Raw genomic sequence first — 26,861 nt, 5'->3', positions numbered from 1 at the left:
ATGAGAATACTAACTAGTAGTGGTGTAATGTCCATTGGTACTTTCCTGAATCCTGACTAGTTTCATGGCCGCCTAAGGCCTATTTCTTTCCCGGAATGGATATTGCGTACGGAAGGGCTACGGGTAATATGTATGGATCAGCTCGCCAGGTACTGTCGGTATGGTACAGAGGTACTGTATCTATCCAGTTCGTGTCCCACAGGAGCATACCTTGTTGTGTCTCAGCTCCCTGGGAATGAATTGCTTGAATACTGAAGAAGTAGGAATATGCACAATCTTTATAAGGAGCTGGAAGATAAGATACGAAATATACTGTAAAGAATTCATGTCTTAAACTTTACTTTCCCGAAGAATGTAGTAAACTCAACAGGGCCTACTGTATGTACTGTACTGAGAAGGCATGATAGGACATCGGTTTTGTAATCCGATTACCAAGGAACTACCCCTGAAGGGCACTAGTGTCCCCAGTTTTCCCCCCGTAGTACCTGATGGTCCCTTTGTTGTTCTAAAGGTTCCCCCAGTTTTCTTTTTCTTTTCCGGTACCGAAAGGCAACAAATCAACGCGCGCCAGGGTTGTTGTTGTTGCGGGGAAAATTCCTTTCCAACCTGCTCACCAGGCCACCTGATGGACCTTTCTCAAGCCATGGCTCAGCATGCCGAGCAACAATGTGCACTGACTGACAACACAGTACCCTAACAAAGAGAAGGTTGCTGGACCGAGTTCGCCGTTAGTCTACAGGTAACGAATCGGATCGTCATTGCTTTTTACTCCGTGTAATGTTTATTGGTTCTCTGTCTAATTTTCCCTTTTTGCCTTTAGAAAGGATCCATTATAGCTCCTCCCGCATCTCGCATTTATTGATGGAATTTGTTCCACTCGCGTCGCTCCATCTGGTACACCCACGCCGATCACCGAGCAAACAGCGGGTCTCCCTTTTCCCCCTCTGCATGCGTGACAGCTTGGGCTGGTACAGCCAGTGGGTACCGATGCCGAGACAGCAAGCAAGGAATACATCATGCGCTGTACTTAAGTTACCCATCGTTGGTGGCGTCGGTTGATCCCTCGTTTCCATGTCGGTTGTTATTTATATCACCTTTCTCCCCTCCATTGTTGGCAGTTTTCCCTCATTCAACAATCACTCTTGGTGAGCACTGTGTGGTGACCAGGTGTTCATTTCCTGCTCTGCTGGTTACCTCCCACGTTATCATGAAGCTTGGTTGGTTCGAGGTGGCCGCATTGGCGGCTGCCTCAGTAGTCAGTGCCCAGGTATGCTTCACTATTCTATACGGTGCTATCCGATTCAATTGAATCAGCTTTCTAACAGTTTTCACCCTGAATAGGATGATCTCGCGTACTCCCCTCCTTTCTACCCTTCCCCATGGGCAGACGGCCAGGGTGAATGGGCGGAAGTATACAAACGCGCTGTGGAAATAGTTTCCCAGATGACGTTGACAGAGAAAGTCAACTTAACGACTGGAACGGGGTAAGCTTGTGATACTGTAGCATGTCCGGAACTCCATTAGCTAACGTACTTCAGATGGCAGCTAGAGAGATGTGTTGGACAAACTGGTAGTGTTCCCAGGTAAGTAGATTTTCAACGTGACGTTATACTTTTATGGAAGGCTGATTGTCGTGAATATAGACTCAACATCCCCAGCCTGTGCTTGCAGGATAGCCCTCTTGGTATTCGTTTCTGTACGCGTGGCTCTTGATTCCCCCTTCCTTCCTAACATGTTGCTGACAGTAAACGCGCAGCGGACTACAATTCAGCTTTCCCTGCCGGAGTTAATGTCGCTGCCACTTGGGACAAGACGCTCGCTTACCTCCGCGGTCAGGCAATGGGTGAAGAGTTCAGTGACAAGGGCATTGACGTTCAGCTGGGTCCTGCTGCTGGCCCTCTCGGTGCTCACCCGGACGGCGGTAGAAATTGGGAAGGTTTCTCACCAGATCCCGCCCTCACCGGTGTACTGTTTGCAGAGACGATTAAGGGCATTCAAGATGCTGGTGTCATTGCGACAGCTAAGCATTATATCCTGAACGAACAAGAGCATTTCCGCCAACAACCCGAGGCTGCAGGTTACGGGTTCAACGTCAGCGACAGTCTGAGCTCCAACGTTGATGACAAAACTATTCATGAATTGTACCTCTGGCCCTTCGCGGATGCAGTACGCGCTGGAGTCGGTGCTGTCATGTGCTCTTACAACCAAATCAACAACAGCTACGGTTGCGAGAATAGCGAAACTTTGAACAAGCTTTTGAAGGCGGAACTTGGTTTCCAAGGCTTTGTCATGAGTGATTGGACCGCTCATCACAGCGGTGTAGGCGCCGCTTTGGCAGGTATGGATATGTCGATGCCCGGTGATGTTACCTTCGATAGTGGCACGTCTTTCTGGGGTGCAAACTTGACGATCGGTGTCCTTAACGGTACAATCCCCCAATGGCGCGTTGATGACATGGCCGTCCGTATCATGGCCGCTTATTACAAGGTTGGCCGCGACACCAAGTATACTCCTCCCAACTTCAGCTCGTGGACCAGAGACGAATATGGTTTCGCGCACAACCATGTTTCGGAAGGTGCTTACGAGAGGGTCAACGAATTTGTGGACGTGCAACGCGATCATGCTGACCTGATCCGTCGCATCGGCGCGGAGAGCACTGTTCTGCTGAAGAACAAGGGTGCCTTGCCTTTGAGCCGCAAGGAAAAGCTGGTCGCCCTTCTGGGGGAGGATGCGGGTTCCAACCCGTGGGGCGCTAACGGCTGTGATGACCGTGGATGCGATAACGGTACCCTTGCCATGGCTTGGGGTAGCGGTACTGCGAATTTCCCATACCTCGTGACACCGGAGCAGGCGATTCAGAACGAAGTTCTTCAGGGCCGTGGTAATGTCTTCGCCGTGACCGACAGCTGGGCGCTCGACAAGATCGCTGCAGCTGCCCGCCAGGCCAGTGTGTCTCTCGTGTTCGTCAATTCCGACTCAGGAGAAGGCTTCCTTAGCGTGGATGGAAATGAGGGCGATCGCAACAACATCACTTTGTGGAAGAACGGTGACAATGTGGTCAAGACCGCGGCGAATAACTGCAACAATACTGTTGTCATCATCCACTCTGTCGGACCAGTCTTGATCAATGAATGGTATGATCACCCCAATGTCACCGGTATTCTCTGGGCTGGTTTGCCAGGCCAGGAGTCTGGTAACTCCATTGCCGATGTCTTGTACGGTCGTGTCAACCCTGGCGCCAAGTCTCCTTTCACTTGGGGCAAGACCCGGGAATCGTATGGTTCTCCCTTGGTCAATGAGGCCAACAATGGTAACGGGGCGCCCCAGTCTGATTTCACCCAGGGTGTTTTCATCGATTACCGCCATTTCGATAAGTTCAATGAGACCCCTATCTATGAGTTTGGCTACGGCTTGAGCTACACCACCTTCGAACTCTCTGACCTCCATGTTCAACCCCTGAACGCGTCTCAATACACTCCCACCAGTGGCATGACTGAAGCTGCAAAGAACTTTGGTGAAACTGGCGATGCGTCGGAGTACGTGTATCCGGAGGGGCTGGAGAGGATCCATGAGTTTATCTATCCCTGGATTAACTCTACCGACCTGAAGGCATCGTCTGACGATTCTAACTACGGCTGGGAAGATTCCAAATATATTCCGGAAGGCGCCACGGATGGGTCTGCTCAGCCCCGTTTGCCCGCTAGCGGTGGTGCCGGAGGAAATCCTGGTCTGTACGAGGATCTTTTCCGCGTCTCTGTGAAGGTTAAGAACACAGGCAAAGTCGCCGGTGATGAAGTTCCTCAGCTGGTAAGTTGACCTGATTGGATGAGGTGTGATGATTATCAATGCTGACTTCTTCCGTACAGTACGTTTCCCTAGGTGGCCCGAATGAGCCTAAGGTGGTGCTGCGCAAGTTTGAGCGTATTCACTTGGCTCCCTCGCAGGAGGTCGTGTGGACAACCACCCTTACCCGTCGTGACCTTGCCAACTGGGACGTTTCGGCGCAGGACTGGACCGTCACTCCTTACCCCAAGACGATCTACGTTGGAAACTCCTCACGGAAACTGCCGCTTCAGGCCTCGCTGCCTAAGGCTCGGTAAGGGGCAATCTCGGATTGTACAGAGAATTTCCAGAGTTATGATGTACATGTTTATGAATGACCTAGGGTAGGATAATACTTCGTAGGGTTAATTCTATTTGTTGGAGTCAAGTGTTGGGCTAGTGTTGACTCACTGAGTCGATCAAGAAATCCAAGTTAAAAATCGTTCTCACTTTATTTACCACCAGGATTGCTAGGAGTAATTAAATACGTTCTTCAACTACGGAGTAATGATGGTGGCGAATGTGGTGAAGCTACTGAGTACATAATCAAATTAGACTGGCGATGGGCACATGCGTTTCATCGACGTCATCCCTCCGTCTCCGAGGCTAAATAAACCATTTAATCTTTACTACGTATTGCCGCGTTTCCTCCGTTTCCGCCGAGTCACCACGTCGGCTTCCCGACTCTTCACCTACACGACTTCTCACTCAATTGCGTGAATCCTGAATTTCATTTGACTTTATCACATAAGCCGTCTTATCTACCATTGTCAGGTAACTTGACGGAGGCAACGTGGAAGGCTGAGAAAGGAGATCGAAAACTGAAGAAAATACGCAGGTGGAAAAAAAAAAAACATGGCGTCACCAGACAAATCCCCTTCCACGACAATACCGCGGCTATACCAACCACCTACGGCAGCCCTGCTTGTCTATCCTATTACTCTAATTATAGGATCACTATTTTCCGTTCTCTCCCCGACAGCACAGGGCACTCGAGATCCTCCCTCCAACCATCCAACTCCTCTAGCCCCTTCAATCGCCGCCGATGTGAACCTCCCCCAACACCCCGTCAATTACTTCGCCCGCAAGGACAATGTCTTTAATGTATATTTTGTGAAGGTTGGCTGGCTTTGGGTTACTGCGGCTTTCGCTTCCCTTCTATTTTCTCAACTCCCATACACGACCTCTTCTAGTCAACAACCGCGGCGGATCGGTCAAGCGCTCGCTCGTTATTCTCTGGCTACCCTAGCTTGGTACCTGACTACACAATGGTTTTTTGGTCCGGCAATAATCGATCGCAGTTTTGTGATTTCGGGTGGGAAGTGTGAGCAGGTCATCCCGCAGGCTGAAGAGGGTTCTGCCTCACTCCACACACTGTTGACGGCTACAGCGTGCAAGTCCGCCGGTGGAGCATGGAGAGGCGGCCATGATGTAAGTGGCCATGTGTTCATGCTAGTCCTTGCGACTGCGATGCTTGCATTTGAGACAATTGGAGCATGGAGGGGCGCTTCGGATATCGACCAGGGAAGCAAAAAGTCGGAGGACGCCGACCGCGAATTGAGTGGGCCGAGGAAGTGGTCTGTATGGTTTGTGGGCGCAGTTACGGGCCTGAGTTGGTGGATGTTGTTGATGACTGCTATCTGGTTCCATACGTGGTTTGAGAAGGTATTTCGCCCCTTTGACATCTATATTTGGCCGAAACACCTTTTCCTCGAGGGTTGACTAATACATGACAGTTGACCGGCTTACTGATCGCCCTAAGCACCGTTTATGCCATCTACATTCTGCCTCGGCGGGTCATCCCCTGGAGGGATGTTGTGGGCATTCCAGGCGTATAGAGTGTTCATTGTTTTCTTGACTTGACGTTGATACGATTTGCCACCGGGGACATATATTGTCGAGTATACACGGTATCTGGCGCAATGATGCATATTGTAGAGTACTACACGCAGAATATACACATGAATATTTTTGTTTTCCAAGTACATTTTGGGTGCTCAGGATCTTTGTTTGGTTATCTCTCTGGGCTGGGCATGGGCTCTGGTCCTAAGTACCCGCGAGCAAAAGCTGCAGATTATGGTCAGTCCCGATCCTATTTAGGTGCCGCAGCATCGGGGTTTGATATACTAACCCCCTGGTATCACTGCCGATGCGTACATCACCCGCGTGATTGGGCGAAGATCATCCGGCGTCACTTTTGTTGCGAGTGATTTCTGCATGTATATATTCCATGAGTCCAGGATCTTGTCGGCATACACCTTGAGATCGACGGCGCTTTCTTTCTCGGACGACTGCTCTGACATGCATTTGATGCCCATACAAGTCCCGAATTCCCGAAAAGCCAGGCGATATTTATGGCTGCGGTCGAGGTACCGGTCAATCTCAAAAAGCTCATCTGTCTGATGTTATTCCCAAGCATGACGAAAGGAACAACACGGGAATAGAAGACATACAAATTTGTTCAAAGCATTGACCGGACAATTGTGTTGCCCAATCCTCCTTCTCTGCGAACCAATGTGCTGTCCACAGACTCATCCCCAGATCCAACGGATCACTGGTCACAAAATGCTTTCCTTTTCTCTCCATCACCTTCTTGTAATCCGCGATCTCGTTAGCCAGCACCTCACCCTCTCCCATCTGCATTGCTGCCGCCTGCAGCAGCCGGAATGTTACAAAGCCATCGACCGGGTCCAGGTTACCCTCCGAGGCCACCAGTGCTGTGGACAGATCCATCGACATCTTCCATATCATCCGCGGCCGTGGCAAATTGCGCCCGATGAAGAACCGAGGGTGAATTGCTCTGGCCAAAGCTATCGCCTGCCGATTGTACGTTGGGTCGCCTGTTGCCAGCGATAACCGGTTGAGGGCGAACATCCATATGGTTAAATAGTGATGGTATTGGCCATCACCGTCTGAGCCATGCTCTTCTAACTTACCAATACGCAGTCCACCGCCCATCGGATTGTCGTCTGTTGCGCCGGGGAGGCGACTTTGACCATCCCGCGTGCGCCCCAGCACATCATGTACTGTCTGGACTAGTCGACGTGCCAGCGTCAAATATCGGTCATCAGGCGCAGAGGCAGATGATGCCAACGCTTTCTCATACTCATGGTGTAGGGTGATGAAGTTGATCACACCGAAAGCATCTGTCCAGAGGTATCGACCGCGATGGCCTCCAGACTGCTGGGGTGGAGTCCAATCTTGGGGGTTGGTAATAGAGCGGAGGTCGCCATACAATGACTCCTGGGCTTCCTGGAAACGCTCTAGGCGAGAAACGACGTCAGGGAATGCATCTGACATGATCCTACGAACGCGGGAATATAGTGGACTATTGTAGGTTCTGGTTAAAATTCCTGGGTAATTGGGTCTCCTGAACATGCAGTGGGGAAATTTCATGACCTACATTAACCTGGAAAGATTTGAAGCTCATTCTGTTTGGCTTGACAGCTGCGAAGGCGCATATGGAGAGGGTGTGAAGTCATGATGACTGCTATTGACGGACATGTGATTTCATTTGCCGCTCGCCCCAACAATAGAATTTAATGAACTCTATATCAAATTCGCATCGCTATAGTTTTCGATAACCTTGAGCCATAATGTATTCAACATTGATACATGAATCGCAAATTGTGGAATTTTATGCGACTGTTTAAGCAGGTTCATACTATGTCACAACTCCAGGAACTATTCACAGCGGCAGCCCGACCCTTGCCAGACATTAAAGATCCCGGCTTCAGCTCGAACTTCGACAGTTTCGCGGATTATCGCCTTGTCCTTCTGGGCGATGGCAGCCATGGCACCTCGGAATTCTACACCGCGCGGGCAGAGATCACCAAGCGTTTAATCGAGCACCATGGCTTCACCATGGTAGCCGTAGAGGCCGATTGGCCCGACGCTGAAGTAATCGACCGTTACGTGCGTCAGCGTCCAGGCCCCAAGACAAAGATCGGGGGTCACTCAAAACCAATTGATCCCTTTACTCGGTTCCCCACGTGGATGTGGCGCAACCGTGAGATGCAGGAGCTGGTCGAATGGATGCGCGATTACAATGTGCAAGTGCCAGACAGCAAGAAAGCCGGGTTCTACGGTCTCGATATATACAGTCTGGGGGCCTCGATCCGGGCAGTGATTGACTACCTCGACCGTGTTGACCCAGCTGCCGGTAAAGTTGCCCGTCAGCGATACGGCTGTTTGCAGCCATGGGTAGATGATCCCGCAATGTACGGGCTCGCTTCCGTGCGCGGAATGGAGAATTGTGAGAAGGGGGTGCTAGACACGCTCCGCGACTTGCTACAACGGCGACTAGAGTATTCCGAAGACCGCCATGATGGCGAGGAGTACCATAGCAGTGAGCAAAATGCGTATCTGGTGCGCGACGCGGAGCGCTACTATAAGGCTATGTATTACAGCTCGGCGTCGTCGTGGACACTGCGCGATACACACATGGTGGATACTCTCCGTAGAACACTGCGTCATAAGCCCGAAGGAACGAAAGCCGTGGTGTGGGCGCACAATTCTCACTGCGGAGACGCACGATACACTAGTATGGGGACCCGGCGCAAAGAAGTGAATATCGGCCAGCTATGCCGTGAGCAGTTCGGCCGTGAGAATGTAGCCTTGATTGGCTGTGGCACGCACACCGGCACGGTGGCAGCAGCACACGAATGGGATGAAGACATGGAGGTCATGGATGTCCGGCCCTCGCGGAAGGATAGCTGGGAACGTGTCGCCCACAACACAGGAATCCCAAGTTTCTTAATCGATCTGCGGCGGGACCGCATCGATCCCAACCTGGCAGCTGCGTTCGAAGCCGAGCCTCTCCGGCTTGAGCGATTTATTGGTGTGATTTACCGGCCAGATACAGAGAAGATATCCCACTATTCGGCGGCAGACCTGCTCAATCAGTTTGACGGGTATGTCTGGTTCGATGAAACACAGGCTGTGAAGCCACTGGAAAAGCATGAGCCGGTGACGCCACGAGGAAAGGAGGAGACTTATCCATTTGGATTATAATGAGAGTCAAGTAGAGCTAGTATAATCGATCGATCATCTGTGCACAAAAGTCAAGAATATACGAACGGAGCAATAATATCGTGATACCAGGACCATATCATAGCCATGTAATTTTATGCAAAATAACGGCTTTTCCGAGTTCCGTGGAGAAGGCAATAGAAACAAGCAGTTTCTCGATTTCTAATAGATACTTTTGAGTCTTTGACGCTGCTCGATGTTTGTCCCTTCGGAGATTGGAGTTAAGACGGAAACCGCAGTTAAACGACAGTTTCTAACAGTCTAACCCTGGCTCGTATTTTCCTATGGCCCCCACATGTCCATCATACTCCATTTTCTATCACTCTCCAGTATCTTTGATGGGAGTTCGGCCTCGAGATCGCTGGGACTGTTCCGTTAACACCGACAGGATGGTGGGACTTCTAATGATTGGAAAAGATGGGTATAAATTAGAGACCAGCCTCAGCAAGAAAATAGCCTCTTTTAACACAACACAATCACAATCAACACGATCTACTCAAGCTTATATTCGCTCAAAGTTCTCCCAGTATACATCCTTCTTACAGCCATGTCGGCCTCCAACTCTGCGGTCTGGCTTTTGGAAGCGGGCGGACAGTTCGTGGTCAAAGAAGCTCCATTGCCTACCCCCGGCCCTGATGAAGTTCTAATCAAGAACAAAGCTGTCGCGGTCAATCCCAGTGAGTTCACACATGCTGCCTCTCTTCATGCTTTCATGGGAGGTTGTTAACCGAATACTCTCAGTGGACTGGAAGATCCAAGTCTATGGACCGCACTTACCTTTTCCCAAAAAGTATCCCTTTGTAAGCATATCCCTTCTCCCTCGAGAATAGTAGCTAACAGCATGCCCAAACAGATCCTCGGTGCCGACATCGCTGGAGAAATCTACGAAGTGGGCCAAGATGTAACCACCTTCAAAAAGGGAGACCGAGTAATGGGGTAGGAACACACCCACCTCACTTCACAAACCACCGAAGGGCTAAACTAAACTCCTCATAGGGGAGCCAACTGGTTCCTTACCAACGAAATCAGAGACTCCGGGTTTCAAAACTACACGATCTGTAAAGCTACCCTCGCCGCCCCCCTTCCGGACACCATGTCCTTCGAAAGCGGGTGTGTCCTCCCCCTAGCCCTATCAACGGCGGCAATGGGCCTCTATCCAGCTGGCCGGCTTGAGCTCCCCTTACCCCAAATCCCCACACTAAAACCCATCAACAAAATTATCCTCGTTTGGGGCGGCTCATCGAGCACCGGCAGCGCAACGATTCAGCTGGCAGTAGCATCGGGGGCAACTGTTATCGCCACCGCGTCTGCAAAGAACCATTCTTTCGTGCAGAGTCTCGGTGTCGCCAAGGTGCTGGATTACCACGAGGATAGTATCATCCAGGACCTGGTTAGGGCTATCCGGGATACCCCCGGGGAATTCGTGGGTGCCCTGGATGCGATTGGCGAGGAGGAGACGATAAGGAGATGTGCGGACGTGGTCAAGGGACTTGGTGGTGGACGTGTGGTTACGAACTTGCCTATGCCGATTAAGGATATTCCTGATGAAGTGGAGCTTGTTGGTGGTGAGTTTCATCTATGTCCGATATCATGATGCTGGGAGTCAGGTGTACTGATATGTGTGAACAGTCGTTGATGTTGCGAATATCTCTGATAATAAGGAGATCTCAGAGGGTATTTGGGGCAAGTTTATCCCTGAGGCGTTGAAGGATGGGACGTTGAAGCCAGTCCCTGAGCCCTTGGTGGTTGGGGAGGGCTTGGAGAAGATCCCTGAGGGTGTTTCTTTGTCTCAGCAGGGCATCTCGGCAAGGAAGGTCGTTGTGATCTTGTAATTGAGGTAGATAGTTGCCTAGGGGAAAAGTAGGATGTAGGGATGTCATACGTGCATGGTGGTTGATATTATTGTTGTTTTGTTGTTTCGGGTTTGAATCATGCGTACGCTCATGAATAGCTAGCCAATTAATGAAAACTTTGGACTGAACAATGCCCGAGTATTCAATAATGATGTGCGCATGTAGAAATCAGCCTACTACTATTATGATTAGCCTTGCGCGGGGTTCTAGAAAGATATGTGAATTGGTCCTCAAAAGCGTATTGGTCTTCTCTTTGCTCCATGACCAGATGAGAAGCTCTCGCTAGGTCTCTTCAGAGGCTCATCCAAGCTATCTTACGTACTAAGCCCCATGTTACCGGAGTAACATGTATCTACTCTAGTATACGAGGATCAACGATGACTTGGGAATGCAGAGCTACAGAGTGGGGGCGTAAGGAACGCAATTTGGGGGCCGGGGAAAGAAGGAAATGATTGATCGTCCTGCTTAACCAGGAATGTCTAACTTGGCCCCCTGCAGCTCTGAGGACATCTTTTACCTACTTTATCTGCAAGTAATATGCTCTGCGGACCCCTTGGAACCTGTCATACATGTTGGTATGTTGGAGATACTATGTTCCCTAGTTCGAGGCTAGTGTGGGTATTTGGGTCCAATCGTCAGGCATGCTGACGGTACAGGATAAATATAGGGTGCTGACTCGGCAGTCATAAGGGCATGTCTTCTTAACGCAGGTATGAAACTAACAATTTTTTGAGCCAGATCCGTACGTACTCTAGAGGTTTCAGAGGATTCGGTGGAAAAAGTCCAAGCTACACGAGGGTCAGATCAGGGCATCTGACATCAGATGCTCTCTCCACTGACGTCAGCTCACCGCCCGGCAATATTTGTTTACATTCTCGCCTAATCGGGCGACGCTCGCCCTTCGTTCCCTTTCTTTTTCATCCCTTCGTCACCCTTGCCACTAATTCCATCATTCCACTGCGAGCTTCTTCCATCATTTCGTGAATTCAATTTCCACCGCTCACGTCCCATCATCATGGCGGTTCGTCGGTCCGCCCGCCTGCGTAATCGCCAGGCTTCGAATGTAAGTCGCCCACAAACCCCATCGACTGTTGATTCCAATTCATTCATTCATTCATTCATTCACTTGCCCATGTTGTTGCCCTTGTATCTGCTCTCGTAAAGTACCAGACAGCTGACTTTGGTTCCTGACTGAAGGAACCACAGCCGCCCGAGTCACCTGCCACCGTCAACAACAACAATAACAACAAACTCCCCTCCGTCATGGAACGCGACGAAACTCCCGTCGACGTTCCCTCCAACCACACCACCACTACCACCCCGAAGTCCACAACCAATGTTCTCACCCCACACAAAGCTACTCCTGCTCCCAAGCAAACCCCGTCGAAAACACCCACCAGTGCAGTCACTCGTCCATCCCACCAAGAGATGCATCCCAGCAAGGTCCACCAAAGCACCACCAAGCAGGCGGACTCGGGCCTGATCCTGGGTTTCAACCCGATTAAGAAAGATGCCGAAGGGAACGTGATGAAAGATTCTTTGGTCGAAACTACCCCAAGCAAGACAAAGGCGTCGCCCGCTTCGACATACTACGGCACGCCCGCCTTCGAGTTCAAGTTTTCTTCCGCCGACTCTCAGCTAAGCGATGAAGCCAAGAAGCTCATGGAGAGCGTGCGCGAGGACGTTGCTAGAATCAAAGCTCAGATGGTCCAGGAGAAGGAGAGTCAACCCGCCCAGGATAGCAACGACCAGGCAGAAAGTCGCAGGATCGCCGAACCAAAGGGCCAGGCTAGCCGATTCAGCGCTGCTCATATGGCTGAATTCAAGAAGATGGATTCAATTGCTGGGCACGCGTCTGCCTTCCGTGCCACTCCCGGTCGCTTCCAGCCTGTCCAAAAGACCCTCAAGCGGACCAACTCCAAGGCACGGCTGGATGAGTCCAACCAGAATTCGCCCACCAAATCGACGACTCAATCGCCTGTCCCTACTACAGTTGGTGCCAAGCGCGTCAAACATAATAAGGGTGATGACACCTCCACTCGCTCCATTCGCCGTCAGACTGTTGGTGAGAAGAGCGCTTCAAAGCCAGCCGTGACTCGCACGAGGCCCGCCGCTATCCGCAGTTCTTTGATGACTCCCACTCGAGCCTCCATGGCGCGCACTTCGTCCACCAGTCTCAAACCCCCTCGGACAAGCATGCTCCCTCGACCATCTCTTGCACATTCCCCTACCACGAGGCAGTCGACTACCCCGCGCACGCCCCGCACGGACTTCAACCCTCGATTCAAGAGTGGCTTGCCCCAATTGAACTTGAAGTCGATCCTTCGTCCCCATCAACCTATGTTTTCGAAAGATCCTGCGAAGATCGCAGCAGGAACACATGTGGCAGCCCCCGAATTCAGTTCCAAATTCCTGTTGGGCGCAACCCGCGATGCTTCGGAGGAGCCTGCACTGACCCCATCACCTAAGAAGCGCGTTGGGTTCTCCTCCAGTACTAGATTGCAGGATGATGAAGCTCTGCCATCTCCTTCTCCCTCCAAATTCACCGCTGGCTCTCCGTCCCGGATTGTATCTGATGTTGTTTATCCCACTTTGCCAGCTTTGACACCGGAACATGGTGCAAAGAAGTCCGATAGCGAGACTAAGTCGCCCACCATCCGCCATGTCCGTCAATCAGACGCCCCTACCAATCTGTCCCTACCGGATATCCCCGGCGTTCCACATGGAATCGGCAGCAAGAAGCGACACCGCGAAACCGAGGCCGCTCACGACCCTTCTCTTCCCGATGTTCCAGGCGTGCCTCATGGCATCGGCAACAAGAAAAGACACCGAGATGCAGCTGGCAGAGATGCTGACACCGAGAATGTGCCGCCAGCCGATACCGCCGCAGAAAACCGCAGTGCAAAGAGAGTCAAGCTGAGCTCCCCATCGAAGCTCTCCCCATTCAAGTTCTCCCCATCGAAGATGCCAACATCTAGCCCCACCAAGGCGCGTTCACACACTCCTCTCCGGTCGACCACAAGTGCTAGTCGAACGGGAACCCCGGCCAGCTCACGACAGAAGAGCCGTAATGCGCTGACCATGAGCCGGCTGAACGCGCTTGCCCAGCCAAAGAACCGCTCTTAATCGTTCCTTGTCCACCATGACGAACCATTTGGAACTGCCACGACCAGTTATTGCATTTTACGAGAGTTTGGGTCGCACATAGATGCCATTTCGACGTCGAGAACTTTCTTTCAAATTCCCCAGATGAATATCCTCTGTTCCTTTTTTACGTAGATTATACCAAATCACCGATCAGTCATTGTATTTACTTGTTTCATCGGATCTGATATTTCTCTCCTTTTGGGTCTGGTCTCTTTTTCACCCATCTACCTATCAGTGGGTCTTTGATTCTTGTCACATGCAGGCGTTCGGAGGCATCCGGTATGCAGGTTCTGGACGGCGTTTTGTGATCTTCTTTTTGTTTTGCCTAGGTCTTCATACCTTACGGCGATTGTTGGTTGATCGGTTGATACTTTGTTGAAATAATGAACGTACCTACAAATGGTTTCAATGATTTTGTTTCCTATCTTGTTTCACTCTACATTGTCAGTGTATATGATCATTCCAATGAATCAATTACACCATATAATAAACCGACATCTCCTTAGCCATTACAATAGATAAATACCCTACGATACCGTTCAAGTAGACTAATAGATCTGTCCTCAACGGACCAAATAATGCATCAAAGTAATAGGATCGAATGATATGAACAACCGCTTGTCAATATGTACACAAGTGCAGTAGTAAAAGTACAGCAGGAAAAGAAAAGAAAAGGATAATAAAAAAAAACACCACGGAAGGGAATAAAACAAGAAAGATAAATTCCCCTCCATGTCTATCCTTGATTTCGTCTTCGTAAGCACCGAGTCATTCGTTCAATCAATGATTCAATGAATCATTAAGATAAAAGTAAGAAATTCGAAAACAAACAGATCGCCGCCCAACTCCTGGGATACAGTTCGTATGAAAACAAGGGGGGAAAGAGGAGAGAATCTGAGTGATGGATGTACAACATTAATTAACGCCCAGCCGGGTTCAATCAGTCGTCTAGTAATAAGATAGGATCAGAAGGTGAAAAGAAGAGGGGTGGAAACGGGGATAAGGCAGGAAATAATAAGAGCATGACTGGCGGATGCTCTTTTGCAGCTGAGGTATCTTATCTGCGAAGTTCGATAAGAACGAGCCTGAGAACTCCAGTCCACCAGTGGCACAACAAGTTTTGTTTAGGGAAACTGATGTTTGGGAATGATTCATCTATCATCCTTTCATCGTCTGCAGGAATGAGTCCAGGTTGTATTCTTCTTGGTATTGACGGTCATCCCAGAGCTCGCCGAGGTCGTCGAGCCAGCCCTTCTTGCCCTTTTCTTTGACTTCGCCGTCGATGTCAACCATGTCAACTTCGTTGCCCGCAGCATTGTCGCTGGGCTTCTCGGCATTCTCGGCTGTTTCTCCGAGGTTGAATAGGTCCAGGAGCTGGTCTGTGTCCATTGTGTTTAGGCCTGCGTTTTGTTGGTTGACCACCGTCGATGCCACGTCGATCTTGAAGCGTTGGAGGCTGGGGTAGACAAGTTAGTATGTGTCGTGGTTTCATGAAAACTTTAAAAACGGAAGAGAACTTACTTCAGAATCTTTTCCTCCAAAGTACCCCTGGTGATCAATCGGTAGACATTAACGACCTTCTTCTGGCCGATACGATGCGCACGGTCCATGGCCTGGATATCCTTCTGCGGGTTCCAGTCATGCTCGACGAAAATGACTGTGTCGGCACCTGTCAGGTTCAGACCAAGTCCACCAACGCTAGTCGTCAGAAGCAAGGCATCGTAACTGGGATCTGTATTGAATCGGTTGACAATGTCCTGGCGCTTGGTGGCTTCTACACTGCCGTCTAAACGGAGATACTGAACCGAGGGTAGAAGCTTCTTAAGGACTTCACTTTGCACGATGTCGAGCATTTCCTTCATCTGGCAGAAGATCAGGGCCCGGTGGGGACTCACGTAGCTTGCACCAGTACCCAGGTCCCCTTCGCTTGGCGGTTCAACACCGATGCCACAGTCGAGGAGGAGATCACGCAGAGCGCTAAGCTTAGGGGCATGTGCAACATCGCGGATGTAAGAATTCTTCGCATGAAGGTATTGCTGGACTTCGTCGTACTGCTTGTGCCCGTCTTTAACGACAAGCGCGGGAGAGTTGCAGAGGCGCCGCATGTACTGCAATGCTTGGAAGATATGCTCTTTGTCGGACTTTTCTGAACTGCCCATCTTGTTCGCCAGCTGCTTCTGCTCCTTCTTCGTGAAATCCTCAAAGAGTTTCTTTTGAAGTTCACTAGGATCACAATAGTAGTTCTGAATAATCTTTGGCGGTAGATCGTTAAGAACTTCCTCCTTTAGACGACGAAGCAAGAAGGGGAGCACCTGTTTGTGCAAGGCCTCAATTGCCAACGCGCCGGCTTCTTGTTCCTTGGAGGACGATTTGCTGAAACGACTCGCAGCAATCGGCTTCGCGAAACGATCCAGAAATACCTTTTCAGTGCCAAGGAAACCAGGCATCAGGAAGTCAAAGAGGGACCACAGCTCCAACACATTGTTTTGGATGGGGGTACCGGAAAGAATCAAGCGGTGATTGCTTGCGACACGCTTAACAGCCAGGGTGACCTTGGCCTTTGGGTTCTTAATAAGATGTCCCTCGTCCAAGACGCAGTAGTTCCAGTTCAGCGGGGTAATAACATCGCTGTCATTTCGGCAAATGTCGTAGGAGGTAATGACAATGTCAGCATCACCGAGGGAACCTTTCAGCCGAGCACGCTCTACCGGAGGTCCAACGTACGCAACACACTTAAGGAACGGGGCGTATTGCTTGATTTCTTGTTGCCAGTGTCCAGAAAGCGACGGGGGGCAGACAATTAAGGACGGAAGCTTTCTGACCTCGGGCGCTTGTGTCCGTGCAAACTCTTCGGCTCGTAAATGATGATCACTGGCGACGATGCAAATTGTTTGAAGAGTCTTACCGAGACCCATATCGTCACAAAGAATGCCATGCAAGTTATAGCGGTTGAGGAAAGCAAGCCAGTTGACACCCTCTTGCTGATAAGGTCTAAGCTCCGCCTTAATCGCCACAGGCAAGGTGAACTCCTCCACCTTCCGCACATCCAACATTTGAGACATGAACTTCCTTTCCCTCTCTCGTCCCTTGAGCAATTCCTCGGAGAGGCCAGGAGGATCTGGGATACCAGCTTCTAGGGGAACAAGCTTAACTAGAGTTGCAAATGACGTTGTGGCTAGCAACCTGACATCGTTATCAGAATCGCTCATGCGACCCAAGACGGGGACGACAAGGAAGATGACATAGGGTAGAATTCCATCTTCCATCACATGGATAAGGTGGTAAATGCATTCTACGGCTCCCTGGCGGTGGTGCACATCCAGACCATTGTTAATAGTAGGCAGTACTTTCTCGACTAGCATGGTCATGCCTTCCACCGTAATGACACTGCAGACAGTTGCGAAGCACTTGGCAGCTGCATACCGGATCACAGACAGTCGACATTGCAGTGCTTTGGCAATCAGGGGCATTAGACTGACAACCCAAGGATGAAGACCAGGATCGAACTTGGGTAATAAGGCACGCAGAGTGGACAAACCATCCACGACTTCTTGGCCAAGCTCATTGTCAGGGTCGTGAATGTCTGCTGGGAGCTCATTGGTGAGGGCATCTCTAAGCGGCCGTTCAACCAGAGATGCAAGGTTGGGAACTTTCTGCAAAAGCGCCGCGCCGAACTTCACAGCCAGTTGCTCCAAGGCTTCTTTAGCGCCGCGACGCATAATTCTTGCTTCCTTTGCTTCCCTTTCAAACTTCGCTGCATCCGGATGGTCACGGCGATCTTCTTCTTTGCGGAGGGATAGAATCGATTTCTCCAGACCTGCATTGTGGTGGAATTCGGGAGTCTCGGACGTATCGACACAGCAGTATTTCACCAGGTTACCAATTACCTTGTCGACAGGGCCCCGCTTGGTAGCGGTGGTATAGTACTCCACCAGAGTAGCAACTGCAGTAGCAGATCGTTGTTGGAGTTCTGCATTCTCTTCCTTCTTGATACTGTCCATCATTCCCTTAATGATGTGACTTGGTTTCTTGGGGATATCATGCATGGCAACTAGAGCACCCGCTGCGGCAGCGAGGATACGCAGGTCCCTTGCTTCACGGACGCTTCTAGCTTCGTTAATTGCACTCTCTGCAGTTGCCCTTGTGTCGTTCAGAACCTGAAGAGCTGTGATACGCTGAGCTGGTGCCAGGCCCTTCTTCAGGCGCTCGAAATCGGGTCCAACGACCTTTTCAGCGTCCGCCAGCGAGAAGGCGCTCGGGCCAGCCTCAGCATCACCTTGGACAATGACAGCCAGAACGGGCAATCTCGAACCAGGAACATGAGCGTGGTCCCGGAAGGCATTCAGCAATGAGTGACATTGTGCACGTGCAACATGAAGGTAACATGCTATGTCGCCGTACCATGATGGACGGTCCCCTTCAATAATTGGGCGCAATTGTTCACACAGTACAGAAGTATACGGGCTGTCCGATCCTGCAATTCTGGCATATTCCTCTATAATCATAGCAGTTGCAAGCTGGGAAGTGGATGCCGAGTGCTTGAGACCGTGCAGAATAGGCTGCCAGAGGCTTGGGAGTCCGTTTTTATCCCAAAGAGAGAGCAAATGACCAAGAGCCTTTGCAGCATGGATCTTAGACCGCAGCATGGTGTCCACACCTACCAGGTCAATATCACCTTGCAGCATATGGCCATCGACATTGTGAGCTGAAGGTGGGGGCACCTCTTTCTTCTCTGCCTTGCGACCCTTCTTCTTGACCGCATCAGAGGTATTGTTAAAGGCACTTGGCGAGGACTTTGCTGGTGCAGCTGCGCTCATTGGGAACGGTACACCAGACGGCTTGATGAAGAGGGAGGCATTCATTGGGATGGGATAGCGAGGAACGCCGAAAGGAGCCACACTTAGGGTAATAAGAGGTTGGATGTGAGACAACAGTTCACCTTCTGATTTGAAGGCCCCGTGCTTGTCGAGAGCTTTGAGTAGTTCTGACCAAACTTGAAGAGACAATTTCAGAACAGTCTCATTCCGCTCAACCAGTAAATTCTGGAAAATCAGACGGAGCGCCTTGCCATTGACCCATTCATTAGTGCCATCTCCTTCTAGCTGCAAGAATGTCATGAGAGCCCGAAGAACGGCCGAGCGCACGCTCGTGATTGTATGTCGCAGGAAAGGATAGAGGCGAGGAACAAGGTTGCCAAACGACGACTCGGGGTCTACAGCTGCATTCGCTTTCATAGCATCGAGAACTTCACGGAACGTGCAGAGCTTCGCGAGAAGGTCCATCACTGATCCAGTGCTGGCACTGAGATCATCTTGCAGATTGGAAAGGCATTCCCAAACGATGTTCATCAAAGTGCCGAGCGTGTTCTGCCGAGAGGTCACGAATTCCTCTGCGATAGGAACAAGAGTTGCCGCACTCACTGCACGCACATCGTCGTCGTAATCACCCAGGCCCTTCATGACTGCCTCCAGGACACCGTCCATGAGCTTTGCATCCTTGACGAGCAAATCTTTCCGGACTGCCACCAAATACCGGAGACCGATCATACCGCCATGGCAAACTTCCCAAATGGGGCGTTCTAGTCCTAGGTCATTTTGCATGATGATCCGGTATAGGCATCTATAGACGGCGATGACGGAACGGGATGGGAGTTGAGACAAGAGAGCACCTAGTGTTTGACCTACAGTCTCTCGGATGGGAGCGACAACGTTGTCAGAGATATAGTCGCCGAAACGGTCAAGCATGAGAACGCAAAGAAGGCGACAAGCAAGATCATCCAACCATTTGCGATTCAACGTGTCATTTTCAGATCTGCTCTTCCCTCGCAAGCGCCCGGCACCAGCACCTTGAACGCGGATGACCTCTCGGAGGGCCATCGCTGCCCCATGTCGAACTTCCCAATTTGGATCAAACAGATCGACCATGAGAAAATCACACATTGGTTCATAGGGCCATGCGATGCTGGGGCCTTCGTCGGATATCTCAGGCTGAATTAGAGGCTTTTCTGGAGCGGCCTCTCCTTTGAATTCAGAGACGATCTTCGAGTCGTCATCACCAGACGGTCGTTCAAGAGAGAAGTAGTCTGGTTTCGAATCGCCGTTCCGCTCTTCTCCATTCTCTGCTTTAATAGGGTGCGGAGTCGTCACTGACGGTGTCGTAACGTCGGACGTCTTCCGCGCAGAGAGATCGACGACGCGCACTTTATTCGCACCCATCTTCGCACTCTGTTTATTTTTTCGTTTCAGTTGATTCAGTTGCCGCTTGCTCAGTCCAGACTCCTCTCCGTTAGCAGGCTCACTTGGTGTTGACACAGGAGCTGAGAGTTGATGATTGTTCTCTCGGGAAGCAGGCGTGTGAGATGGATCCTCCTTGATAGCCGGGGTCTTCAAAACTAAATCAGTGTCATCGATCAAGTCATCCTCGATATACTCCCCTGCAAGGCCCAATCGGGAGTTCAATGTCTTCTTCTGATGCTGCAACCGAGATATTGGATCCATGGCGGCCAGCGAGTATTCATATTCCTTGCCAGCACTACCTAGTAGCCTTTTTCCGTACTTCAAGATCGAGGTTAGATCCAGACGTTCTAGCTGAAGAAGTTCATCCGAGGGAGATAGTTGCGCCTCTTCAGTTTTAATCTCCACTGCGAGATCGTTATCATCGTCCGCCTTTTTGATCTCTAGGCCATCCTCTTCATTGGGGTCAAAGAGGTCGGCATTTGTGACAATGAGCCCGATCGCCTTGGCGGAAGCTGTTCTGGTATCCCATGATTTCGACTTGAGATACGGCAGGATACGCCCCAGTAAGTTGAACAGCTCATCTGGATGTTGCTTTTGAACATCTGCCAGCTGTTGGGCGGCAGTGTTCCGGATGAGAGGCGTGCTGCCCGTCTCAAGCAAGCTGTGAGATTGGTTAGCATCGACCTTCTCAGCACAAGAATAGTCAAGTATAGTGACTCACGTGACCAGACGATCCAACCTGTCCCGAGATGGTTAGCGTGGGATACTAAATATGACAGGGCTGGGCGGTTAAAATTTACCTGGAGGTCATGGCGGGCAATCACCTCTTCACAGAGAGGGTAGAGGTGTGGGGGAAAAGAAAAGATGATTGAGGTTGTATTAAATACACGATCAATCGTGAGTGAATAAAAAAAAAAAAAGGTGAAAAAATAAAAACAATAAAAAAGAAAAGAAAGTTGCCAAGCCCAAAGAGTTCCGATGACGCCTCAGATATTATAATGGGGGATCCTTCCAACTTAGTTAGTACACGGAAGGTCTTAGTCAGGAAGGTAAGGAATGTAAAGTATACCGAACCGTTACACCCACGTCACAGCCATTTGACGGATGGAACTAAAAGGGAAGACAGAGACGGGGGGGAGAAAAATAAGTAAATGTAGGACGATCGATCCGACAGAGTGGAGAATTAAAGTAAACCTGAAGAAAAACAAAAATAACAGAAACTAGATGAAGCGAGTTTCACACTATTAAGTCGATCATCTGTGAGGCCCAAAGGTATTAAGAAAATAAAGACCATAAAGAAACTTTTGAGCATAAAGACAGAAGTAGACAAAAATGATAATAATAATAATAAAAATAATAAGAATAAATATTAATCCCAAAAGTGGAGAGGGAAAGGGAGGTTGTCGGTGGTGGTAGTAAAAGAGCCGATATTAAAGTATGGGCCGTCAAGCTCCCAGGAGGTATCAACAAGTCGTTCCCGTCGTGCTTTCGTTTTCCCCCTCGAGGTCACGCAGCCTGTTTATATCATTGGGGGCATCTTTGGCTGGGCGCGCCTACCCATGCTTGGGCCCTGTACTAACCCCGAACCGGCTTAGATGCCCCACTCCCGTAAAGGTTTTCTTATAGTCACGTGATCCTCCCTGCGCCAACCTCACGATCGACGGCCGCGAAATTGCTGCCAATGTCCATCATCATGATGAGACTCGCGGCCGAAGTGATCCGTGGGTTTTTAGCTGCAGGTACCACTATATCCTTATTCCTACGACCGGAAGGTCTCGAGTTGATCGCAGATATCCAAAGATCACAAGAAGTAGAGTGTCCACCGGGTCTTTTCTCGTTCCCTACCCGTATGAGTTCTCCGTAAGCTTGTGTCGATTTCCCCCAAACATGCCAAGGAATGCCAGATGGTCTCATCGTGAAGGAAGGGGATTCTTTTGTCCACTCACACGTCGACCGAGAGACGGCCCAAATACAATTCCTTGTCCCATGCGAAAGCCTCCCACGCGGTGGTGACCCTCCAAGGTCTGCCTCAGGCGATGACTAGTACACGTTGCTTGATTCTCCAATCAAACGGCACCTAATTTAGTTTATATATATAATCTGCGGAGTACTTGGCTCTTTGCCCTTAACATATTTAAAGTACAACCCTCACCGTCCTAATGCTTCACTGCCACCTACAATACTCTATACTGGCATACTAGGTCTTTCTTGCTATTCTCATATGGGGAAATCGAGTCTACTACCTCGTACATATCTAAACCTAAAAAAACAGTAGCAGCGGAAGCGATCATCGTGTCGTCCCGGAACACCGGGTTGCGGTGATTCACAGCATTTACCAGCAGGCATCACACTCTGCAATCCTCGTCGAAAACAGCGCGCATAATAGACTTGTCCATTTCTATACACTGAGGGACTCCAAGTAGGAAAATAACAACACGACATTGGTGGTGGTAGTAAAAACAACAAAAACAGAACCGCACCCCTAGTGTGCTCAAAATCCCCTTAAGCCTTCGTCAGTAAAGCAGACGCCTCTTCCTCCTTCCCTAGCAGCCCCAAACTGCGAATCTGCTCTGCCTTGGGCGCGTTCTCCCGGGGGTGCGCCGCTTCGGCCTTCCGGTAGGCGGCCTGCATCTTCATCGTTCGCAAAGCCTGGAGGTCCATGATGTCAGAATATACCAGAACCACATATAAAATCACCAGGACATTCGACTGCATCGTGAATTGACGAGCAAAGTGCCATTGTGCAAGGGCGAAACCCTACCTCTTTTCTGTGGTGCAGGCACTCGTAGTAATCCTCCAAAGCGGGCATACACTTCTTCTTGCCGGTTTCACCATCGCCGGCATTGACGACGTAGCAGCCGAGGACTTCCTGCCAGAAGTTGTAGCAGCGGGAAGGACCTGTGGGAGAACGCAAGTATTAGCCGGGGAGGGCTATCGAAAGAAAGGTATCGCGACCGAGCACCACGAAACCATAGCCAATTGTGACCGCAATTGCCGCATCAATTATTATAAAAAGAACACATACCGCCATTGAGACCGAAACCCGAAGCCATTGTGTGTTTGGTGGTAGATGAGAGGAGGGGAAAGCGAGCGGGCACAGCGTGTAGGAGCGGAGGTCAGGATGCGATGAGGTTCTTCCGGTCGATTCGCCGCTTTCCGCCCAAGTTGGTCCGAGCGTCAGCGTTTGACGTCTTTACTAAGTATTGCTCCCGACCACATCACCCTCTTTATTTTCCCTCATTTCCCCCGGCGAATGAGCCGCTGTTGAACGCCATGGCGATTTCTGGTCGACTATCCGGTGCCCATGCGATTCTTCTAGCTACCCATCTTTGTGTTACTGGGAATGTCTCCCGCTTACCACAGGTCCAAGCCCAATTTCCAGGCTATCTTCCTCTTGAACGAGTCCTTCGCATCATCTTGACCTTTCTACCGGAAAGCACAGCGCCCCAGTCTTACACGCCGGTACTCCAGGAGCTTTTAGATGGTCATCGGTCGCAAACGGACGGCGACGATATCGATGTTTCTCCTGTCGACAGTTTCTCTGAGGCTGCAGCCAAGAAACGTGTACGGACGCTTCGTTTACTACCACTCAAGTACCACGACGACGAAGACAGTCAAGACCCTGCTGACCTTTTAACTCAATTCCTCATACATCGGGCGTATCGGATAGATCTGGAAACCGCCCTCCAACCTCTTATCCTTGAGCTTCTCTTACCTTTCTACCAGCGCTTACCGACTGTGCGGACATGGTTCATCTCTAGCTTACTACCGGTACTCCGACTCAACTACGAATATTATCCCAGTCAGGATGAGACATTCTCTCTGGACCTTCTAGAGTCGATGGACAGCCACACCGCGATCAATGTACTTCTTTCGATGACGGGTGCTCAGAAGAACAGCATGGATTTAGTGAACAACTTACGCGGACTACTTGGCCCGTGGATGTACGGGAGCAACCGGTCGAAAAGGCGTAGACTTAATCAGGCTGCGGAGGCCAACTCCATCTCCCTTCCTCAAGTTAACACCCAACAGCAGAGTAGTAACATCTCTGGATGGCAATATGTGAACGAGTGGCTGCTGGCGCGAAGCCTAGTGGATTATGAGAGCACTGTGAATGCCTTCCTTAATTGGGATGGTCCAGAGGATACGGACCTTGGAGGCTTTGAGGAAGAAAATGAAAAATATAATCACGATGTGTCGAAGGATCTGAATATTCGATACGGCCAATCGGGACTTGCTGTTATCTATACGGCTTCCGATACAGGCAAGTCTTGTCTAGAAGGTTCAATCAAGGTCCTTTCGCGAGTTGCCAAGTTGTTGAGTCTTGAGGATCAATTGTTCACCTCGCCAAACAACTCAGCACTTCCTTCGGTGACGTTTGATGCATCTCAGATCTCTTCGTCATCGAGGGTGTCCCTTTTGCAGAACGCTTTGTTGGTGGCATCGAACCCACTAACATCCCCATCTGCTTCCTCTATATCGTTCCTCAGCGCCATCCTCCTCTCCATCAAGACATTAGCCGAACTCGGACATTCTGTTACTTGCCGAACAGCTGCCAACATTTGCCTTCATAGTAGCCAGGATACGCAACTACATGAATTGCGAAACGTTGTGTCTTCTATTGCACGACAAACAAAATTTAGCCATGACTGGCGGGACGTTCGCCAGCAGATTCTCTGGCTGCAGCATTGGGGCTCGGACAAAATGGAAGGGAATGAAAGTAATTCACCCTGTCATGGCCTTTTTTGGAGGGTCTCAAGAGATGTGGTGGAGGCAGAGATCTTGAAGGCATTGCTAGAGATCAAGGGTGAGCAAAAATCTATCCCAGCTTTTATATTGTGGAGACTAATCAGTATAGAATTCAACTTGGCCGTTGATATCTATATAAATTCCCAAACTGCCCTTAGCTCAGCCCAAGTTGAAGAAGCCGTCAAAGAGGCCATCTTCACAACTTATGACAACGCTAGCAATGGAAACAGAACTAGGGGAGGCATGAAGCGAGCGTACGATATGTAAGTCGTGGTACAAATAAACACCAGGTCGACCCAGGAGCTAACTATTATCCGCAGCTTGCAAGCCTTCCAACCACACTTCCCGGAATCTGTCTCCTTCAAGGAGATTCGTGCCCTCATATCAGCAACTCATGCTCTATCCTTCTACTCCCTCACTTTGCAACATGGTGTTCCTTTTCAACCCGTCAGTATCCGTGTGCACCCCGACCCCCTTTCCTTGATCGAGAAGGTGCTTGATCAAAACTCAAAAGCCTACACGAAGGTGGACGATCTTCTCGCAATCGGAAGAAATCTGGTTGCGGCTGGTTTTTCGTCTCGCCTTTCCGATAGCGACGACGTAGACCTTCCGCCTACTTCTGAGGAGGATGCTGTTGTCACAGCCGAGCGACGTATTATGTCGCTCGCAATTTCGTCAGCTCTCTCGTCCAATGATTTCGGCACCGCATATTCTTACATCCTCACGCGTCTCACTCCTCCATCTCTCTTATCCACATCCTCACCCCTTACAAATCCGGCCGTAAGGGATGACATCTCCTGGCGTGCTGTCTACAATGCTGGCCGGTACCGTGACCCTGCGCTGTCCTCCTCTTCCAACCTCCAGGCCCAAATAACCCAACTCTCCCAACGAATGGAACTTCTTTCTCTTGCCCTGATCCTCGTCCCTTCTCCCGACCCACTCCCTGAGATCCTTGGCGCCTGGCGACGGTGCGACGAAGAGATGAACGGCCTTCGCGCACGCGAAGCCGAAGAGGAAGAACTATGGGACACCAAGGGAGACAACCTCTCATCTGTCCCTGGCGGCTTCGGACCAACTGACAGCGAACAAGACGCATATGAAACAAAGAAACAACATGCCAGACGTGCTCGAGCCCATAACGACCGCCTCAACGCTGAAGAAGCCCCCATGGGCCTCTTCGAAGTTGCCCGGGGCGCCGCGTTAGCCCTCCACAAGAACGCGTTCCCGCTCAACGGCGCTACCACGACTGCCGACCAACAGCCGACGTCATCATCTCACGCTCGTGGACTCAGCGAGGACTCCACAGAGGAGAGAGTGCGTAAGCGAGATGTGGTCAGTAACATGGTAACAGGCGGATTAGTCAGCGGTATCGGATGGGTCTTAGGTGCTCAACCAGTGAACCGCTAAGACCATACCCCCCGATTTTCATAATGAGTACGACGATGGTTTTTGTTTCCTCTGGCGGGTCTTTCAATAATGCTTCCATTATGTGATATCCTGTACAAGCGGCTTTGCGCGGTGTTTCTAGCAATTTATTCTAATCATCAAAATACATATTCTCAACTATAATATTGACATAAATCTATTGAGAATTGGCGCCTGAATATCAAACCGATTTGCATGGGGTTTGGAACGATGTATTTTATATATTGGGACTTGGTACATTATTGTGCAGCAGGGCGAAGGTAGCAAGCATTATATATATTCCGCTAGAGTGACTTGAATCAAAAGACGTGCCAGAATAACCAAGAGCAGAACCTACGTCAGACTTGGTCTTGGAAATGCTTGTCAGGGCCTTTCTTCTTATTTGGTTATTGTATCCTTCGTAATATGAGAGTTGGACCAGGGATATGAATTGAACTCAATTTCTGACTAGTTTGTTAAGTACTACAAAATATTTGATTTTGATTGATTTTTTAGATAGAATGCCCGAGGTAAAGCAACTTCCAGTACAACTTTTTATCATATATATATATATATATATATATATCTCTCTCTCTCGTTAGTCGTCCGATAACTTTCG

General features: G+C 50.1%; 9 protein-coding genes across 9 annotated transcripts; 6 read left to right on the top strand and 3 right to left on the bottom strand.

Moving 5' to 3' along the window:
* The first annotated feature begins 507 nt into the window (after positions 1-507).
* On the top strand, positions 508-4,247 carry BDV27DRAFT_122741 (beta-glucosidase). Its single transcript, XM_032065701.1, has 7 exons — positions 508-739; positions 821-1,267; positions 1,342-1,484; positions 1,539-1,583; positions 1,644-1,696; positions 1,757-3,807; positions 3,867-4,247. Exons 2-7 carry the CDS (start codon positions 1,208-1,210, stop codon positions 4,098-4,100), a joined length of 2,586 nt encoding a protein of 861 aa, XP_031931316.1. The 5' UTR covers positions 508-739; positions 821-1,207; the 3' UTR covers positions 4,101-4,247.
* Positions 4,248-4,495: 248 nt separating this feature from the next.
* Positions 4,496-5,795, top strand: BDV27DRAFT_122732 (putative inositol phospholipid biosynthesis protein Scs3). The gene is made up of 2 exons (XM_032065700.1): positions 4,496-5,487; positions 5,559-5,795. Exons 1-2 carry the CDS (start codon positions 4,678-4,680, stop codon positions 5,658-5,660), a joined length of 912 nt encoding a protein of 303 aa, XP_031931315.1. The 5' UTR covers positions 4,496-4,677; the 3' UTR covers positions 5,661-5,795.
* On the bottom strand, positions 5,796-7,341 carry BDV27DRAFT_122727 (uncharacterized protein). The gene is made up of 3 exons (XM_032065699.1): positions 6,276-7,341; positions 5,954-6,217; positions 5,796-5,889 (listed from the first exon to the last, which is right to left on the bottom strand). Exons 1-3 carry the CDS (start codon positions 7,216-7,218, stop codon positions 5,837-5,839), a joined length of 1,260 nt encoding a protein of 419 aa, XP_031931314.1. The 5' UTR covers positions 7,219-7,341; the 3' UTR covers positions 5,796-5,836.
* Positions 7,342-7,411: 70 nt separating this feature from the next.
* Positions 7,412-9,098, top strand: BDV27DRAFT_122726 (putative erythromycin esterase). Its single transcript, XM_032065698.1, has one exon. The coding sequence runs from the start codon at positions 7,438-7,440 to the stop codon at positions 8,833-8,835; it is 1,398 nt and encodes a 465-aa protein (XP_031931313.1). The 5' UTR covers positions 7,412-7,437; the 3' UTR covers positions 8,836-9,098.
* A 104-nt stretch (positions 9,099-9,202) lies between these two features.
* Positions 9,203-10,685, top strand: BDV27DRAFT_168358 (zinc-binding alcohol dehydrogenase family protein; the record flags this gene model as incomplete). The annotated part of the gene is made up of 5 exons (XM_032074745.1): positions 9,203-9,530; positions 9,595-9,653; positions 9,707-9,789; positions 9,850-10,418; positions 10,483-10,685. The coding sequence occupies exons 1-5, from the start codon at positions 9,401-9,403 to the stop codon at positions 10,683-10,685; spliced, it is 1,044 nt and encodes a 347-aa protein (XP_031931312.1). The 5' UTR covers positions 9,203-9,400.
* Positions 10,686-11,464: 779 nt separating this feature from the next.
* BDV27DRAFT_122723 (uncharacterized protein) lies at positions 11,465-14,315 on the top strand. Its single transcript, XM_032065697.1, has 2 exons — positions 11,465-11,769; positions 11,904-14,315. Exons 1-2 carry the CDS (start codon positions 11,722-11,724, stop codon positions 13,830-13,832), a joined length of 1,977 nt encoding a protein of 658 aa, XP_031931311.1. The 5' UTR covers positions 11,465-11,721; the 3' UTR covers positions 13,833-14,315.
* Positions 14,316-14,799: 484 nt separating this feature from the next.
* On the bottom strand, positions 14,800-21,004 carry BDV27DRAFT_51668 (DNA-binding ATPase). Its single transcript, XM_032076828.1, has 4 exons — positions 20,890-21,004; positions 20,811-20,828; positions 15,375-20,750; positions 14,800-15,309 (listed from the first exon to the last, which is right to left on the bottom strand). The coding sequence occupies exons 1-4, from the start codon at positions 20,898-20,900 to the stop codon at positions 15,012-15,014; spliced, it is 5,703 nt and encodes a 1,900-aa protein (XP_031931310.1). The 5' UTR covers positions 20,901-21,004; the 3' UTR covers positions 14,800-15,011.
* A 1,459-nt stretch (positions 21,005-22,463) lies between these two features.
* Positions 22,464-23,240, bottom strand: BDV27DRAFT_122720 (uncharacterized protein). Its single transcript, XM_032065696.1, has 3 exons — positions 23,115-23,240; positions 22,851-22,987; positions 22,464-22,738 (listed from the first exon to the last, which is right to left on the bottom strand). The coding sequence occupies exons 1-3, from the start codon at positions 23,140-23,142 to the stop codon at positions 22,592-22,594; spliced, it is 312 nt and encodes a 103-aa protein (XP_031931309.1). The 5' UTR covers positions 23,143-23,240; the 3' UTR covers positions 22,464-22,591.
* Positions 23,241-23,337: 97 nt separating this feature from the next.
* Positions 23,338-26,407, top strand: BDV27DRAFT_122719 (secretory pathway Sec39 family protein). The gene is made up of 3 exons (XM_032065695.1): positions 23,338-24,896; positions 24,948-25,101; positions 25,159-26,407. The coding sequence occupies exons 1-3, from the start codon at positions 23,363-23,365 to the stop codon at positions 26,243-26,245; spliced, it is 2,775 nt and encodes a 924-aa protein (XP_031931308.1). The 5' UTR covers positions 23,338-23,362; the 3' UTR covers positions 26,246-26,407.
* Positions 26,408-26,861: the final 454 nt, after the last annotated feature.

The sequence above is a fragment of the Aspergillus caelatus genome (assembly GCF_009193585.1).
Source record: "Aspergillus caelatus strain CBS 763.97 unplaced genomic scaffold BDV27scaffold_25, whole genome shotgun sequence".
Taxonomy (NCBI): Eukaryota; Fungi; Ascomycota; class Eurotiomycetes; order Eurotiales; family Aspergillaceae; genus Aspergillus; species Aspergillus caelatus.
This window is presented reverse-complemented; position numbering and strand designations above follow the sequence as displayed.